Source organism: Lycorma delicatula, chromosome 10 (genome assembly GCF_047948215.1).
Source record: "Lycorma delicatula isolate Av1 chromosome 10, ASM4794821v1, whole genome shotgun sequence".
NCBI lineage: Eukaryota > Metazoa > Arthropoda > Insecta > Hemiptera > Fulgoridae > Lycorma > Lycorma delicatula.
The window spans coordinates 21,962,241-21,979,944 of NC_134464.1; the positions used below are offsets into that span (position 1 = coordinate 21,962,241).

Below are 17,704 nucleotides of genomic sequence, written 5' to 3' on the forward strand. Positions count from 1 at the left end.
AGGCTGTAGAGCAAGGTCACCCTCAGTATCTCGAGATTTCGCCTAATTAAGGTCATATTTTTTTAGAATCATTTGTTTACGATTAAAAAAAAAACGATATTTACAAAAAAAAAAAATTGCAAAATTGCACTCCTACCTAAAAAATGCTCTAAAATAGTGGCTAAGTGTGCATACTGGGTCAATATACCTCCTGTCACCACAAGGAGCGTTAGTGTCGCAATCCGCCATCTTGGAATTTCCCTTTTTTCCTCTGGTAAATTACTTTTTCCCTCGCTATCTTGGACCGGGAAATTTGAAATTCAACAGGGTTGCTTACCAAATTATTTTTTACACTTTAAATATTATTATTATTATTTTTTTTTAATTTAGTTAATATTTCAAAGGTTTATAACATTGACGTATAGCTGCTGTAGTCGTCTGCTATGTTGTGACGTCTTAGGTAAATGATACAATTAATTAAATGAATAATATTTAAAGTGTAAAAAGGTAACTCGGTCTGGGTGAGTCTCAAACTAGTTCGCCCGCTTGATTCGGTACCTGGTGCGTTAAGACTCGTGGCTACACCAGTCTGTCGACCGTTCAAACAAAATTTATTTTATATAAGTTGTGAAATTACATTAGTTTAGTAGTATCGACCGTCGCCCCTACTACCGCCACACCCGCGCGAATTAAATACGAAGTGCGCGAGCGCTTTAGTTAGAATAATTAAATTAAATAAACTAAAAAAATATTATATATAAATATAATGATAAATATTTTTAATTAATTTGTATGTGTGTATAAGCCGTGCATCAGAAACAACCCACAGTTGTAGGATTTTCCTGGAACGCGGCTTTAACCGTGTGAAAACAAAATCCTACAACTGTGTTGTCATTTTTTTTTATATTTTCGTTTTTTTGTTAAGTGTGCTATCCATTAATGATTAGAATGATAAGTCCAGTACGTATGATAACCTTTTTTAATTTTCCAATTATCCGGATTTGGGAAAAGTCAATCCGGCGTTCCGCTGTAGTATAATTAAATAATCATCGGTCGATAAGTTCTGGCTACGTAGTTTGCAAAACCATTACATTATGTAGTCTCAAAACTCTTCAAGATATATTTTTTAACACGAATTAGAGTACATTGAAATTAACGCTAATACTGAATACTTAATAATTATATTATTAACAATTGAAATTAGAAGACGATTTGCATATAATGTGTGGGTAATCCCCTTTAAATTCTATATCGGCTAATGATCATAGAGGTTTTTAAAAATATGAGAAGGTTAAATGTCTACCAAAGACGTGTAACACACCATATAAATTTGTTTTCAGTAACGGAAACATCGTTAACTTTAATTATAAATCAATCATCCATCGATATAAAAAATACAAATATATTTGGTCGCCTGGAGGCGTACACCTCACTCAAATATGTTGTTCTGATTCGACATTATATCTGGCTATAGTTATGTTTGCGAAGGTCAACTACGCGCTATCCATACATAAATTAATCAAGACAAACTGCAAAGTGAACCGATGCAGCTGTATCCAGCTGCTGTAATCTGTACATATTTATATATCCGCGCAGTTCATTTAATTATTTTTTAAATATATTATTTTTGTAACACACATGCTTTATAATATTAAATGTATGTTATTTTTGAAGCTCATCAAATTTTTTTAACACATTTATTTAATTTATTAATGCGCTAGATTTGATTATTTATATAACACGTAAAATTCTTTACCTTTTGCAGCGCTGTTTGATCAGTCTATAAATTATAATTAAAAGAGAGTATAAAAATAATTTTATCATGAATTTGTATTAATATTTGCTCTAGATTATAAACTAATTATTTTTTTTATCATAGTTTTAACCAGAAAAATATGATATTATATATATATATATATATATATATATATATATATATATATATACACTGTCCCGGGTTCGAATCACGTTTAGGCATGGCATTTTCAAACGCTAAAAAATTGTCATCTCATTCTCTGAAGCAATACCTAATGATGGTCTCGGATGCTAAAAAATATATATAAAACGTTAAAAAGTATGGCAACCCTTAACCCTTTCAACCGTTAAACAAAACAAAATTAAATTTAGCAAATTCTTCGATATGAGATCACCACACCCGAATTTCAAAAATATTAAATAGCAAAGTAAGGGCTGTGACACACCATTCGTTAAAAAAAAAAAACATTGAAAAACAAAGAATTTGACGTATAAAATTTCAGGGTACGACAACCCTGAGAAAAATTACGGTCATTTAATATTTTTCACCGCTAGTTTCAAAAGTGACCAGCATTTAGTGGTATAAAAAAATAATAAAATCGTTTTGAGATAGAGGCATTTACTATATTTAATTTTCTTAGTGTTTCACTGTTGAGTAGGTATTTAAACATTAAACAACTTATGGAACTAAGTAAAAAAAAATTAAATTACTGTCATTTTTGTTATGACTGTCGTAGCCCGAAGTTTTTAATGTCAATTTTCAATGTTTTTTTAAAAACAATCCTATCCTTTTGATTTAAAATTTTTGAGTTTCCCCACTATTTTTGCGTTTCCTGTGTGTGATCGGTGTATAGTAGTCATATCGTAAAAAGGACATTTTGAGGCAGGAACATTTGAAATTTTTTTTTTATTTAGTTGCATGAACAATTTAAGTCACTGGTAACTTATCACTATAATGTAACTATCAGTAAATCTTGAACAAACTCAGTCCGAACATTCCTGAGACGTGTGATTAATTGAAACCTAACCACCAAAGAACACCGGAATCCACGATCTAGTATTCAAATCCGAATAAAAGCAACTACCTTTATTAGGATTTGAACTTTAGAACTCTCGACTTCAAAATCAGTTCATTTATGACGACGAGTTTACCATAGACCAACCCGGTGGGTATTTTTTATTGCATGACTGCCAAAAAAGGAGTGTAATGTATTTAGGGTGTACGTATGCATGTATGTATGTTTGTTCTACTATAGCAACTCAACGACTGAACCGATTTAGATGTATGACCCGCATTGGAATTCTGAAGTTACCGGTTGTGTCATAGGCTATGTAAATATATATTTGTATTATATTACGTTTATATTATGTATAATTTAACATATATATTATTTCATATATGTTAAATAAATTTAAAAAAGTTGAAAACGTCTATAAAATAAATGACTCGGTTTTAAAGAACTCGCATCTCAACGCTTCATTCTGAATAATTCGGAAATGTTGTACCTCAAACGCGTAAAGTTGTTGTCTTACTAGTGTTTTAGGTAGATTTCATAAGAATAGGTACCTATTGTAATGGGTACCATGATTAGACTTCCGGAAAATTTTGACATATCTTCGCGTTTCAAATACCCTAGACCCCAAAACCACCGTCAGTTCAAAAGTTGATATATATATATTTCACTTTTTTTCTGGACACGATAACTGCCGTAATTTTCCGCCAATCACTTTCAAATTTATACATAAAATATAACCACCCAAAATCTCGGTCGAGTTCTCCGAGAAAAAAAATCGGACCATGGGGATGAAAATGGGAGGGTTTTTTGAAAAAAAAAATAATATCGTTATAACTTTCCTATTAAGTAAAATATTGGCTTCGTTTAAAGTTCCTACTATTCTTTGGATAAGGACCTAAATCTAACAAAAGTCTTTTGATATCACCAAACGTTGGCCCAAGGGCTAGAAAAAATGGGGTTTCAAAGACAAAAATATCATATCTCCCTTAATAGGCACAGTATCGAATCGGGTTTAAAGTGGTCCTTACTCTTCTAAATATTACCTAAAACTTTTGTCTGAAACAATTTTTAATATGACCATCCCTTATGGCAATGGATGGCGAAAATGTTGCTAAACATGTGAAACCTTTTTTCACATGCTACCATTGTCGTTTTAAGTAAATTTAAAGTTTTTCTTAAATTTAAGGTGAAAATCTTTTTTATCCTCTATTTAACACCGGTGAAATCTACTGCCGTCTTCCGGCGTGCCGAAAGGGATTTTTTTATTACACGACTGCATGTATTAGTATGTATGTTTGTTTGTTCCACGGCTTAACCGATTTAGATGTATGAACACGTGTTGGAATTCTTACGTTACCGAGAGTGTCATAGGATATATATACACATATGTGTTTAAATAAATTTAGAAAATTAGAAAAAAATTATATTATATAAAAATACTATTTGCAAAATCTTTTTGCTCTTTTATTATCCTATGTTAGTAATTAGCAATGTTCTTTTTTGGCAATAATGTTGATAATTTTTAATATTTATCTCTTGTTGATAATATTAATAATAAGTTATAATCTTTACCGTACATTTCATCAAAGAAAATATCGAACCATAGTAAAGTATTATTAACCTATTATTTATTTATTTAATAAAATTATTATTAACTTCATGGTAGTAAATATTAATTGATTTTTGCATTTGTAAAAGCGAGATAATAATAATATTTATATATATTTTTTTTAAATTAAATAAATTTTACTTATGAACATAATTTAACAATATTATTTCAATTTTAAAATTTTCTCTTAAACAGAATGGGCAGCGCTGGGAAAGTTTTGTAATAATTTGCCGGGTTTTTTTTAACGAAAAGAATATATAATTATTATTCTTATTACTGATGAAAATTAAAATTATTTAAAAAATTAATTTTTTTTTACACTTATATTTTTCTTTTTTTTTACTGACAAAATCAGTGTTTTATATTAGTAACTGTAAAGGTAAAACATGTCTCAGTAATTTTAATATTTTTAATTAAATTTCATAAAAGATAAAATATTCTAATGAAACGGAGATCTAAGCGAGAATACTAAATCCGGAGGAAAAACAAAAGTAGCAATTATAAAAAAAAAAAAACTAATTCTGTAAATAATAAATTATATTTTGAATATTCTAGGATGCAATTGACTAAACTATCTATTAATATTTAAAATTTTACCTTCTTTTTTTCATTATTTTGGTGTAAATTTGGCCTGTATTGGGTTTGATGTTTTAATTGTGTTTTATCATACGGCATTAATACACCGTTAATAACTCTAGCGTTTCTCCATACTTGTTTATCGCTGTCATCATCTGGCATTCTTACTCCTGTTACTAGCGGTATACCGTCCGTATCCAACTTCACTAAATTTCTTTGTCTTTTTCTGTTATTGTTATTAAATAAATCGTTTTGTTGTCCTTTTATTAAAACCGTCGACGATCTTACAAATAACGGATCCGGTACCAGTTTCGGTAATCTTTCTATATTTTTGGAATTTTGATTTTCATTCTTCTCTTCTATTTTTGTTTCGATTAATGTCGATGACGAAACGATAGGTATCATTTCGATTTCTTTTTCGGTATTATTGTTACCGGTATGGTTTTTATTATTTTCAAGAGGGTGACTCGCATTGTTATAGCTGTGTCTTCCTTCTCTCTTTTTAACTATCAGCGTGGCGACATCTCCTGTCTTTGTTTTAACCGTCAGCGTTTCCATCGCATCGGGATCAAGACTTCTTGCCACGTGTAATGCCGTCCTCGTTACTTTTGCTTTTTGTTGTTGCTGTTGATTCGGTTTTGGCTGCGGTTCTTCTACACAGTTCACTTGTACTAAGCATAGCGCTAGTGTCGTTGACAAGATTAACCACCTTTTAACTCCTCTCATCTGAAAAAAAGAAAAAATTAATATTACTATGTTTTCTTTTTAAAAGCTTTTATTTAACTCGCTTTAGGAATAATCAAATCTTCCAACCGCTATATCTTTTGATCTATCGTATGAAAATCAATGAAATTTAGTACACGTATGTGACTTCCATGACAATACAGCACTGCGGTGTCAGAATTTGATATGACCCACCCCCACGCTAAATTCATGCATTTAGTTGAAAATTTTCATTTCTCATAAACTATCGTATGAAAACGATTGAAATTTGGTACACGTATGTAACTTCGATGTGTAAAAATAAATATTTTTACTTTTTTTTAGACTTAAAAAAAATACAAAAAAAGAAAAAAATTACAAAAATATATTTGATTACATATAAAAAATTATTTTTTAAAAAAGCTTTTATTTAACTAATATTAATATTAACATTAATAAAAAAGGAAACAAATTAGAAAAACCCTCTAAAAAGTAAAAAAATAAGAATTAAATCAAATTGAGAATTTTAACCAAAATAATATAATATATTAACAAATATAAAAATGCACTGAAAAGTAAAAAATTAATTATATAAATATCTAATAAATAAAAAATAAATAAATGTAATAATTATCAAATTTTAAAATTAAAAGTAATGAAAATATTTAGTTAAGTAAAAGCGTGGTGCAGTTTTTATAACAATCTTTTCGAATAAGTATTTATAGAAATTTGCTGTGTTTTAAAATATATTTTTTGTTTAATGAGGTTGTTTAATATATGTACGAGTATATACTTTATTTATCTGTAATAAAATAACTCAAGTTTTAATTCTTTGATGGTTTAAATTTGCACCGAGATGATCTTTAAGGGTTAATAAGATTAAAAATAAAAATTAAATTTAGAAATCTTGCACAAAGTTATTACATTTTGGCGGTAATCTGAAAAAGTATTAATTATTATAATTGTAATCGTAATTATGAATTCATTAAATAAATGTTCATAATTAATTAAAATAAAAATTTTAGCGGAAAGAGTGCGTTCAATTTCGCTTAGATTACAAGCAGAATTCGAAGATGAACTCCAACTATGTGAGAACACGTACAAAGAAAGCGAGTGGGTGCATTTTCTCAGATTGTACTTGTAACTAGTCAGTCTCACCTGGAGAGGTTCCAGCAGACCTTTCTGCCTCCTCGCGTCGCGTCGTTATTGAAAATGAAAATGAAGATTAATTGTTGTAAAAATAAATGTTGTGTTGTTTTAAATAAATTATAAAAACTGCGCCATGTTTTTATTTAACATATTTTCATTACTTTTAATTTTAAAATTTAATAATATATATTTTTTTGTTTAAAATTCTCAATAAGATTTAATTCTTATTTTTTACTTTTTAGAGGGTTTTTCTAACTTGTTTCCTTTTTTTATTAATTTTAATATTAATATTGGTTAAATAAAAGCTTTTTTAAAAAATAATTTTTTATATGTAATCAAATATATTTTTGTATTTTTTTTTGTTGTATTTTTTATTGTATCAATTGACACAAGTAACCGGTATTGGACTGAGAAACACCTGAAATCAGCATAGATTCTCAAGACTTAAGATTTACAGTATACTTACAAAGGAGAATTAAGAACAAAAGTATTTTTCCATCGTCTTACTTAGCTAAATATAATTTCAGCATGCAAACGGAATTTCGTGTTATTGAAATTCATCAGATATCGTGTTCACAAGGAGACCCCTTGTGATAATTTTTGAATAATGACAACTGGAAGCTGAATAGCCTCATATAGGATTACTGCTTGCGAGTTTCACTTATGAATTCTTTCTAAGTGCTAATGACTTATATAAAGGGGAATTTTTCATATCCGTTTTTATGCCTTTTTTATTCCGATCCTACTATTCCCTCTCCGGATCTTTAACAATCCAGACCCCCCTATCCCCCTGAAAATTTTTATTGCATTTTCGGAGGGATACATTTCCCAACCCCTCTTTATAAAAGTGGTCATGTGGGGTGTCAAAATGTACGAAATTGACCCTCATGAAGAATTTGTGTCTAAAACATTTTTTGAATTATTTTGTGAAGTGTGAGACTAAATTCCCCCCTCCCAGAACTTTGGGAACTCACCTAGGTGGACCCCCTTCACACATAAACTGGTCATGTTGAATATCAAATTAATTGGAATTTTCCCCGCAAGCAGATGCAGTGAACCAAGCCTCAATTGGATTAACTGGAAAGACGTGGATGTTAAAAAACTACACAGGAAGTGGGGTACTCTAATGGGTTGCTTACTAATATAATATAAAATAAAGATCCGACCGACAGCCCGACCTACCATACCGGATATACTGCCGATTGGTGGGAAGGGCTGTTAGAGTAGAAAGGATACACCCTAGCTGTTCTAGGCTTAATTGCGGGTCCGGCGTAGGGGAATAAGGAAAAAAAAGAATTGCGTTCTTATAATGACAACTTTACTTGTTCACCGACGAGACCGGCTATATAATGGATATTATTAGTCTTAACGAAATTCATCGCAATCGGTGCTAGTTTCTTTAAATACGTCGTAATCATAAGAGAAATACTGAAAAAGCATTATTATTCTAGTAATGATTAAAAATATATTGTATAAAGTTACAAATTATTAATACTCGTATTAAAAGGGTAAAGGTACATAAAATAAATTAATTTAAATATTACATCAGATCGTTGTGTCTCGCAGTAAATATGTTCTCTGAATCGATCGTTCACCGATTCTGTTGTAATAAAACGTCCCCTGAGGCTCCTTTAACATTCCTATGTAGTTTATGTGCCTCTCTCTACCGTGCAGATTTTTTGCAATATTTTTATCTAATTGAATAATCTGATATTTCTCTTCAAGTAATGATTTCTATCGACTGCTTGGAAAAAACGATCGATTTCAAAACAATTATTTAATATAAAACTTGCATGAAATTCTACAAAAACTATACTTAGTAATTTTATAAATCCAATGTCCCACGAATAAAAGGAAAAACGTTCAGGACAACTTCTACTGATGAAAATAATTAAAAAAATTCATATAAATATAGGTCTGAAAACGCTCTGTTTTCTAGTTACGGCTAACGAAAGATTTCGCCCGGATTGCTGTTCTTCTAATAAAAGGAAGCTCTACTGTAATTTTTGGGACCCAAATTAGGAGAAAATTTTGGTGGTTTTTTATGTAATTTAAGCTGGGAAAAAGGTCCCAGAAATGAAATAGGTCCCAGAACTCTAACTTTAGTAGTTTTAATGATATCCGATGTAAAACACAAACTTCGGCGTAGAAAAACAATTTTTTTTTAGGTTAGTGGTACAACACCTTTGTTAAATGACTAATAAATGCGCGAAGATTTATTAACAAGAAAATTTAATTCTAAGAAAATTAATGTAAATTCAGCCAATAAAAAATAACTAAAAACTTAAAAAAAATCGGGGTTTTATTGAAGAAAGGTAGACGAAAAATCGTACGTTTTATTTTGCCTGTATTTACATTAATTTTAAGATTATTTATTGAAGGTGAATATGACTGATAACAATGAGAAAAGTGTAGCAAACTGTAAATGTCTGCAGTTGTTTTATAAATATTCGAATAAGATTCAGAAACGGTAGTAAAAGGAGTAAACACATATTACACGCACGTGTACGCAAATGGTATCGCGTGAGTTAATGAAATCATAATCCGTTACCGAAATAGTACTTTGTAAATTTTATTGAGCAATATTTACGAAACTGTTTTACAACAACAAAATAATATTTAAAAAATCAAATCAACATTCTATTTCTTTCGGAATTTAATTCCGAATATAAAAATAGGTAGTAAAAATTAAACGACCTTATTGATCATAGAGATAAAATATTAGATTACTTTCATTGATTTAACAATACCATATTAACCAATGCGAAAATATTTAAAACAAAAAAGTATCATTTTCTCTTTTTTTTCAATCACACAAAATAAAATCAGTGTAAATTTCAAAACTTTTCATTTTTACTACAGTATAGAGCGGCTTATTATAACAGGTTACGATCTGTGATGAAGAAAATACGTTCAAAAAATACTTATGTTTTTATTTTATTTTAATTTTTTTTTTTTAAGAATTTCGTATAAAATTTAACTATAACTTTGATTTCGGCAAAAAAAAGTAAGTAACCCTAAATTACAAATTTCACTTAAATCAGTTCATTAGCGTTCATTTACCCTATAACTATAAGCAGTTACTTTTTTTTTACCTTTTTCTTAATCTGTTTTTACTTTCCCGTCTATATAGCAGCTATAGCTATATAGAAGGGAAAGTATGGTTATCGGTTAAAATTAGGTTTATCTGTTTTCACCGAATCTTGACGAATTGACCCCTAAGGACCCCAGAAAACCGAAAAATAGCATCGAAATTTCCGCGACAAAATGTGCGTACCTATGTGTGTATGTAAGCGTGTAAATCGCCTTATATCTCCAGAACTACTTGACCGATTTTCACCAAACCTGGCTATAATATTTCTGTAGTAGGGGTATTGATGCTATTACATTTCCAATTCAAAAGGTCAGGCGGTGGGGGATACAGGGGGGAAAACAAAATCGTCTTCAGATTTGCGTAATTAAGGTTTTATATATATATATATATATATATAATTTTGTGAATATTAATAAAGTAAACAACTATTGTAGAAGAACAAGTTTTGCTAAATTTCACATCCGCCCCTAAAAATGATTTTCGGTGATGGCCTATAAATCACCATATTATATCTTCAGAATTACTTGATTACTCAATTTTGATCAAACTTGGTCAGATTACTTCTATGTATGGGGCATTGATAGTAATAAATTTTCAATTCAAAAGGTCCGTGGATGAGGAATACAGGGGGAAAACAAAATCGTTTTCTGATTTTTCGTAATTAAGGTTATATATATTTTTTTGATAATTTTGTGAATATTAATAAACTAAACAACTTTGGTAAAAAAAAATATATTTGCTAAATTTCACCCTCGCCCCTAAAAATGGTTTTAATTTTGAAGAGCTATAAAAGGTAGTATAAGGGATAATTTTCGTGGCAATTTTTAAAAAAATATTTTTGTGAACAATTATAAAAAAAAACAAACATCTTTTGTGTAAAACATTTTTTGCTAAATTGCAAAAAAAGTTTACTTTGGGTCTTTTTCATTGCAGTTTTTTCTATTAGCACCTCGTTGGATTCACCAATTTTTTCCCCATCAAAGTGGGGTCTTAACTCAGCCATTCCCCGCCTTACACACCCCACATCCGACTTACCGGCCGGACTACCGCTGTAGTCGTCTGCTAAGTTGTGACGTCACAGGTGAGCGGTAGAATTAAATAAATGAATAATATTTAAAGTGTAAAATTGATTTAAAGTGGCCGCCACATCCGCGCGAATGAAATACGGCATGCGCGCGCGCTTTAGTTATAATCATTGAATTAAATAAAAAAAAAATATTGTATTTAAATAAAATGATAAATATTTTAAATTAAGTTGTGTGTGTAAACCGTGTATCAGAAAAAAATCCGCGTTACGGGAAAGTCCTACAACTGAGTTGTCAGCTTTTTTTTATGATTTCATTAAATTATGAATAATGTTTAATTAACTTATTATTATTGAATTCTGGTAACTTATGTTCAGAATGTAAGGAGTTGCGCCAGTTTACTTATAAGTAAAATAACTTGTTTTATTAGTAGCTAATTATAAAACGTAATAAAAAAAGGTTATATTTTAATTAACGACCTGTTTTTTTTTCAGTTAGTTCTCGTAAAATTTTAACAAAGTACTATGAGAAGTTAATTAATCAGTTATTTTTTACATTAATTAATTTTTGAATTTTCTCACATACTTTGTGCAGTTACTTAGTACGTTTTTTGTAACCTTGATATTCAATTTAGAGTTATTTTATGAGTTTACTAGTTTTCTGGAATAAAAAAGTGGTTCGTTCTCTACATTTTTATTATTTTTTAAGCACCCATACTCTTTTAACAAAAACGTTTGTGTCCTGATTTCGAAGAAATCTTTCTAATATATATATATTTTTTTTTTTTTGTGAAAACAACAGAAGACATTTTTATAATTTGTGTATATTAGAAATAATTATAAATACAAGAATACCACGTAACAAAAAATAATCACTATTTCTAAACATTCATCGCTAATAAAAAAAATTTGACAACAACTTGTAATACTTTCCTGGCATTGATTATTAATTCTTACGTAGTGGAAAAATAATTACAAACGAAAAACGTTACCTAAAATTTCTTTTTTTGGGGTAAGGGGTAATTTATGATGAAGTTTTATTGTAAAATTATCATTTAAATAAACCAAAAAAGTTTTAAAAATTCAAATAATCGATATTTTACAAATTTTTTCTGCTCCGTACCTTCAAAATCACCTTCAAAGAAACTTTTTTGACTTTTCTATGTTAAATGGAAGAAACTAAACACAAAAATCACTAAAATAATGTACAACCAATAAAAAGTTACCATAGATTTCTTTTTTGATGGGGGAGAGTGAATTATAATGAAATTTTATTGCAATATTATTAATAAAAGTTTATTATTTACACTTTTAATATTATTAAAAGTTTAATTAAATAACCTCAAAATTAAAAAATATCCATATTTCTAATTTTTAATCGGCTTCCACATTCCTAATTTGTCCCAAAGTATTTTTTACGATAAACAATATGCAATAAATATTTTTTCTTTAGATTTTTAGGGAAGGGAAAATTTTTGGACAATTTTAAAAAAATGGTAAGATAAGCATGTACGCATGTACTGATCTTAACATAAAGTGGAGTTGTTTGCAGACTTTTGATAGAATTGATCCCCAAACCTCGCCCCACCACCTGGAAATATTGATTCCAAAGTTTTACCAACAACTTTTTCCATATACACGAGTTTCTGTACAAAATTTCACAAAATCGGTGAATTCAGTCAAAAGTTATTAAACTTAAAACATGCCAACGTACTTGCTTACGTACGAACATTAACTTCCCCCACTTTTCTTTTTGTTTTTTGAGATCCCTGGGTCATGAAATGTCAAGAAATGCAAAAAAAACTCATTTCTTATTTTCTGACCGATTACCATTTCCTTCTTGCAGCATAGCTCCTAGGGCTACGATCTCAGGAAACTAAAATCCTTACAGTAGGTGTAGCTTCTATACATTTGTAATAATCGTGTTTTCAAACTTTTATTTTAATACCCCAGTCGACGAGTAACGAACAATTTTACAAAAAAATATTTTTTTACAGTTAGCCATTTTATTTTATTTATTTAAATTTTTTGAAATCAATCTGCTCATGTTATTACCCTGAGGATTAAGATATTTCATAAATATCTCATTATTATCTTTTTAAAACACAAATACTCAAATTTCTTCTTACGCAATCTTTCTTCCTTTCTTTTTCCTGTTTAGCCTCCGGGTATTACCGTTCAGGAATTACTTCAGAGGATGAATGAGGATTATATGTATGAGTGTAAATGAAGTGTAGTCTTAGTTCGACCATTCTTGAGATGTGTGGTTAATTGAAACCCAACCACCAAAGAACACCGGTATTTACGATCTAGTATTCTTACGCAGTCTAGTAGCAATTTGTTCCCTGTAATATTTGTTCAGCTGATATAAAAGAAAATTTTTAGCTGTTTTTCCTTCTTGAATTTATTAAGAATATATTCTACTCGAAATTTGAAAAAATAAATACTTCAGTAAGTAAATATGTCAATTTTTTGGCCACAAAAACATATTAATTTAAAAATGTGTAATTCAAAAATACAGAATGTTGATAAAATATGGAAATCGTTAACCTATTTTCCATCACTTCAACAACAAACAAAAAATTAAATTTTGCAACTGTTCCTATCTCGAAACGATATTTTTTTTCGGATAGATCTACCACATTCCCAAGCACCGAAGGAGAAGGAGCAACTTACAGATTTTAAATTGGAAGGCTAGGTTGTGATACATTTTGAAGGGGAATAGAAAAACATTAAAATCTAATGTAAAAAATATCAGGCTACGAAAACTCTACCAAAATGGTGTTCATTTAATATTTTCTACAACTAGAATCCAAAGTAGGCAACAGTCTACGTAAGTAATAATCTCATACCTACCTGGGTGGTCTAGTGATGAACTCATCATCGCAAATCAGCTGATTTCGAAGTCTAGAATTCTAAGGTTCAAATCCTAGTAAAGGCATTACTTTTTTAAGGATTTGAATACTAGGTCGTGGATACCGGTGATCTTTGGTGGTAACCAATTAACCACACATCTCAGGAATGGTCGAACTGAGACTGTACAAGACTATAGTTTATTTACACTCATACATATCATCCTCTGAAGTAATACCTGAACGGTAATTCCTGGAGGCTAAACAGGAAAAAGAAAGAAAGGCAATAACCAAGTGACAGTATTCTACTCATTCATAAAGTGTAGGGTAGTTCTATTGTAATTAGTAACGTATTAATACTTGTAGAAAGTGAATTGAAGGAACTTTATACTGTTCTATTGTTATCTTGTTAATACATTATTAGTTTTTATCAGTTATTTAACGCTTTTCGTAAATTGGATGTAATCTGTTTTTTATAATTTACTGTTATTAAACAAACCCTGTCCTTTTTATTTGAATTTCTATTTTGTGTTATATATACGTATTTTTTTTTTTTCTTTCCGTAGGGGGAGGAAAAAGCTCTGCCAGCCGCCGTCAGGCCCGCACTGACGGCAGTGCGGGGCTCTCACCCGCTAAAAAACTTCAACTCCCATCATGCAGGGGCCGTATCTAACCCATATAGTATGTACAGCCCCTGCATGATCATCCAGGCACTCTACTATCCAAATCCGTGAGACCGGATGGCGTCCCCAGGGGGCGATCGACGAGCGACGACTCCGAGGAGCCCCCGCCGCCCACCCCTAGAAGCTGGCCTCCCTTGAACACCCGTCGTCAAACTCCAAGTCTCCATAGATTCGCATCTACTCAGCCTGCCGTCGCCTCTCTTCATCGGCCTTCTCTCCTATCATTGATGTGATCGTAGTCGAGACACACTTCCACTTGTTGCTATCGCTGAGCATTACCTCGATTATATTGTTGGCCCCCTCCACACCCTGATCCTCGAGCACTACTCTTAAGTTGCGCCATCTAGGACAAAAAAACACTACATGCTCTGCTGAATCCAGTCCGCCGCAATCGTGACAGCGATTTGTATGGCATCTGCCCATCCTGTACAGATATTCCCGAAAACATCCATGTCTAGACAGAAAGGTTTGTGAGGTGAATTCGTAGCCTGTGTTACCATGCTTTCGCTCCACCCAGTTACTGACGTCGCTTATGAGCCCATAGGTCCTTCTTTTGTCCGAATGTCACCATCTGTCACGCCAAGCCATGTAGAGACTGTCAATTGCTTCCTTTCTGCCCCCTCCATTCACTATTGAAGCTCTCATTTGCGCCTGTAAGTCTATGGGCGGTACTCCAGCTATAACCGATGCCGCCTCGGCGCTGACCGTACGATACCCTGCGATGACACGTATGTTTAGCCGACTTTCTTGCATAACCAAACGCCTCACGTTCCTGGCCCTCGACAACGCTCCCAGCCATATAGGAACTCCATATAACACCACCGAAGAGTACACACTGGCCAACAGTTTCCTCTTACCCGTCTGAGGACCGCCCTTATTCCTCATCATGTTGCTGAGCGCCTTCACCACATTTTCGCCCTTTCTCGCCGCCTCCTCAACATGTATAGTAAAGGAACGGTTCTTGTCCAGCCACACGCCTAAATACTTCGCGGCTGGAGTATTATTATTATTGCTATTGTTATTGTAATTATTATTTTTATAATTTAATTTGTTTGTATGTCTCTAGAGTAATAAATTCTATTTATAAGAAATTTTTAGTTGTCAGTTTATCAATATATTTGTCGAACCGCGAACACGCGAGACAATATATTTTGTAAAAAAAAAAAAACAGTACGGGTACCGTTATGATCACTTGTCCGACGTAGTCGAAATTCAGGTTAAAGCTGGAATATTGATAATCAAATATTTGTACAAAATTTAAACTTTTCTGTTCAACGGATTTTCGAGATATGAGGCAAAAACTATTTAGAAATTACGTTAAATATATTTCCGTTTCCTAAATTCAATTGACTTTAAATTTTGAAATACTAAGGAACTTAATAAGTACTTTCATCGTACTGTTAAAAGTATAAAATTGCTATTATTTTTGACATTTTTAATTATATTAAAAATTTAAAGGCATTAATGACCTATGTACAGAAATTTTTTGAATGATTTTTGAAAAATTTACATCGAGACCGTTTCAGAGATATTAATCAAAATATGGACTAACATACATAAACACTTATATTTTCCTGAAATATTTAAAACTTTTTTTATGTTTTTTGAACTAAAGGGGTCTTGAACGACGACATTTGGAAAATTCCTGACACTCAAAATCTTTTCCGACAGCTATACTTTCTATTTATATTTATGCTGCTGTAAATCGTTTTTGATCAAAACGTGGTAGCACTCTGAACGTTTCTTTTAAATACTATGTATGCATATATATCTTATAATTTTTTTTTTGTTTCATGATAACCGTTTTTACAGTAATAACAGAATAAGAATTAGATTTTAGTTTTTCATAATTAAACACGATAGTTCATTATATTTATTATTTTTTTCTGTATTGTTAATTAGAAAAGAAAATAGTAAAAAAATTGAGAAATATTATTGTATTTCAATTTGTTTTTGTTATTTAAAATACGAACGATGGAAGTAGGTAATCATTATTATTTTTGCTTTTTAATGATCATAATAATAGTAAGGCAGTTACTCCATGTCCCTTATTTGTAATATTTTCTTTGTTTAAATGTTCATTTGTTTGTATATAACGTCTTTAAAAACGGATATTTCTTAAACTCTTTCTTATTTAATATATAGGTCATCTATAATTTTAGCATGTTTTAGATAATAACATTTGTTTACAAATATTAATGAGAAACTAAATTATTGGTTTTTTATTGCATCGTGAGTTTTTTTTTATAATAACGTTCTTATGTTTTTAAAATAAAGCTCTTTCCATTAATAAAAAAAAACAAATCCTCTTGGCATCGGTGTCTATTCACGCTAGAACCTTTCCTTTACTTTTTACCCCGTTTTTGTCCGATACACCTGAGAAAAACGGGTTATTTTGAAGAAATTACAGAGTGATATTTATTAAACTATTCACGTATATGACACAGAATGTGATGCGTTATTCCTAATAGAAAAACATGAATAACTTAAAACCGACTGAGCCGGCTTGAACTGCAGTTGAGTTTCACCTTTAACGCAGCTACGATCGCGATACTAGCGCCATTATTGGTTGTATATATTACTACTCTCGACTGTTGTCAATTGTAAACAGTTCATACTTTAGTGCAATATCCTTCTTTTGTATTTTTCTAAAATGTTTTATTCGAAAGAGGAAAGAGCCTGTATAATATGCGGAACGTATTTGAAGCCAGAATATCCATGATGTAAATCGGTAGAGGATTACATGCAGATCAACCCGTCTAATAATTACACAATAAGCCTAAATAATGAAGTACCTATTGGGTAAAGATAAGCCTTTTGAACCCTTCTAAAACATAAAACAAAACAAACAAAAGATTAGGATCAAGTTAGTGTAAGATTAGATTGAATCGACCGGAAAGATGTTGGATTTTACCCAATATAAAACTGGAGGTAGTATTAAAAAACATGCTGACAACACAGTTGTAGGACTTTCCCGTCAACCGACTATTTATAAATAAAACATAATTAATATATTGATGACATATCGAAAAAATCCGATAATTATAATTACAAGATAATATTGACTCCAGTTAAAACCAGTCAAAATTCAAATCTGATATTACTAAAAGAAATCTTCTATTTCAACAACTTTAAATATAAAAATCGTTTTCAGCGCCCTTGAAAATATATAAATTGATACCTTACGCGACCATGTTTGTTACTTTTTGCACTAACCTCAAAGTTCGATTTTATAAAAAAAAAATCTTTTTTTTAAAGCAGTCTT

At 30.7% G+C, this 17,704-nt stretch overlaps 1 protein-coding gene across 2 annotated transcripts in view; it reads right to left on the reverse strand.

Moving 5' to 3' along the window:
- LOC142330837 (uncharacterized) overlaps positions 1 to 17,704 on the reverse strand; it is a 112,572-nt gene that overhangs the window by 31,209 nt on the left and 63,659 nt on the right. For both annotated transcript variants that reach the window (XM_075376296.1, XM_075376294.1), the window contains exon 2: positions 4,957 to 5,661. In XM_075376296.1, the coding sequence (XP_075232411.1) occupies positions 4,957 to 5,661 (705 nt within the window). The remainder of the gene's footprint in view (positions 1 to 4,956; positions 5,662 to 17,704) is intronic.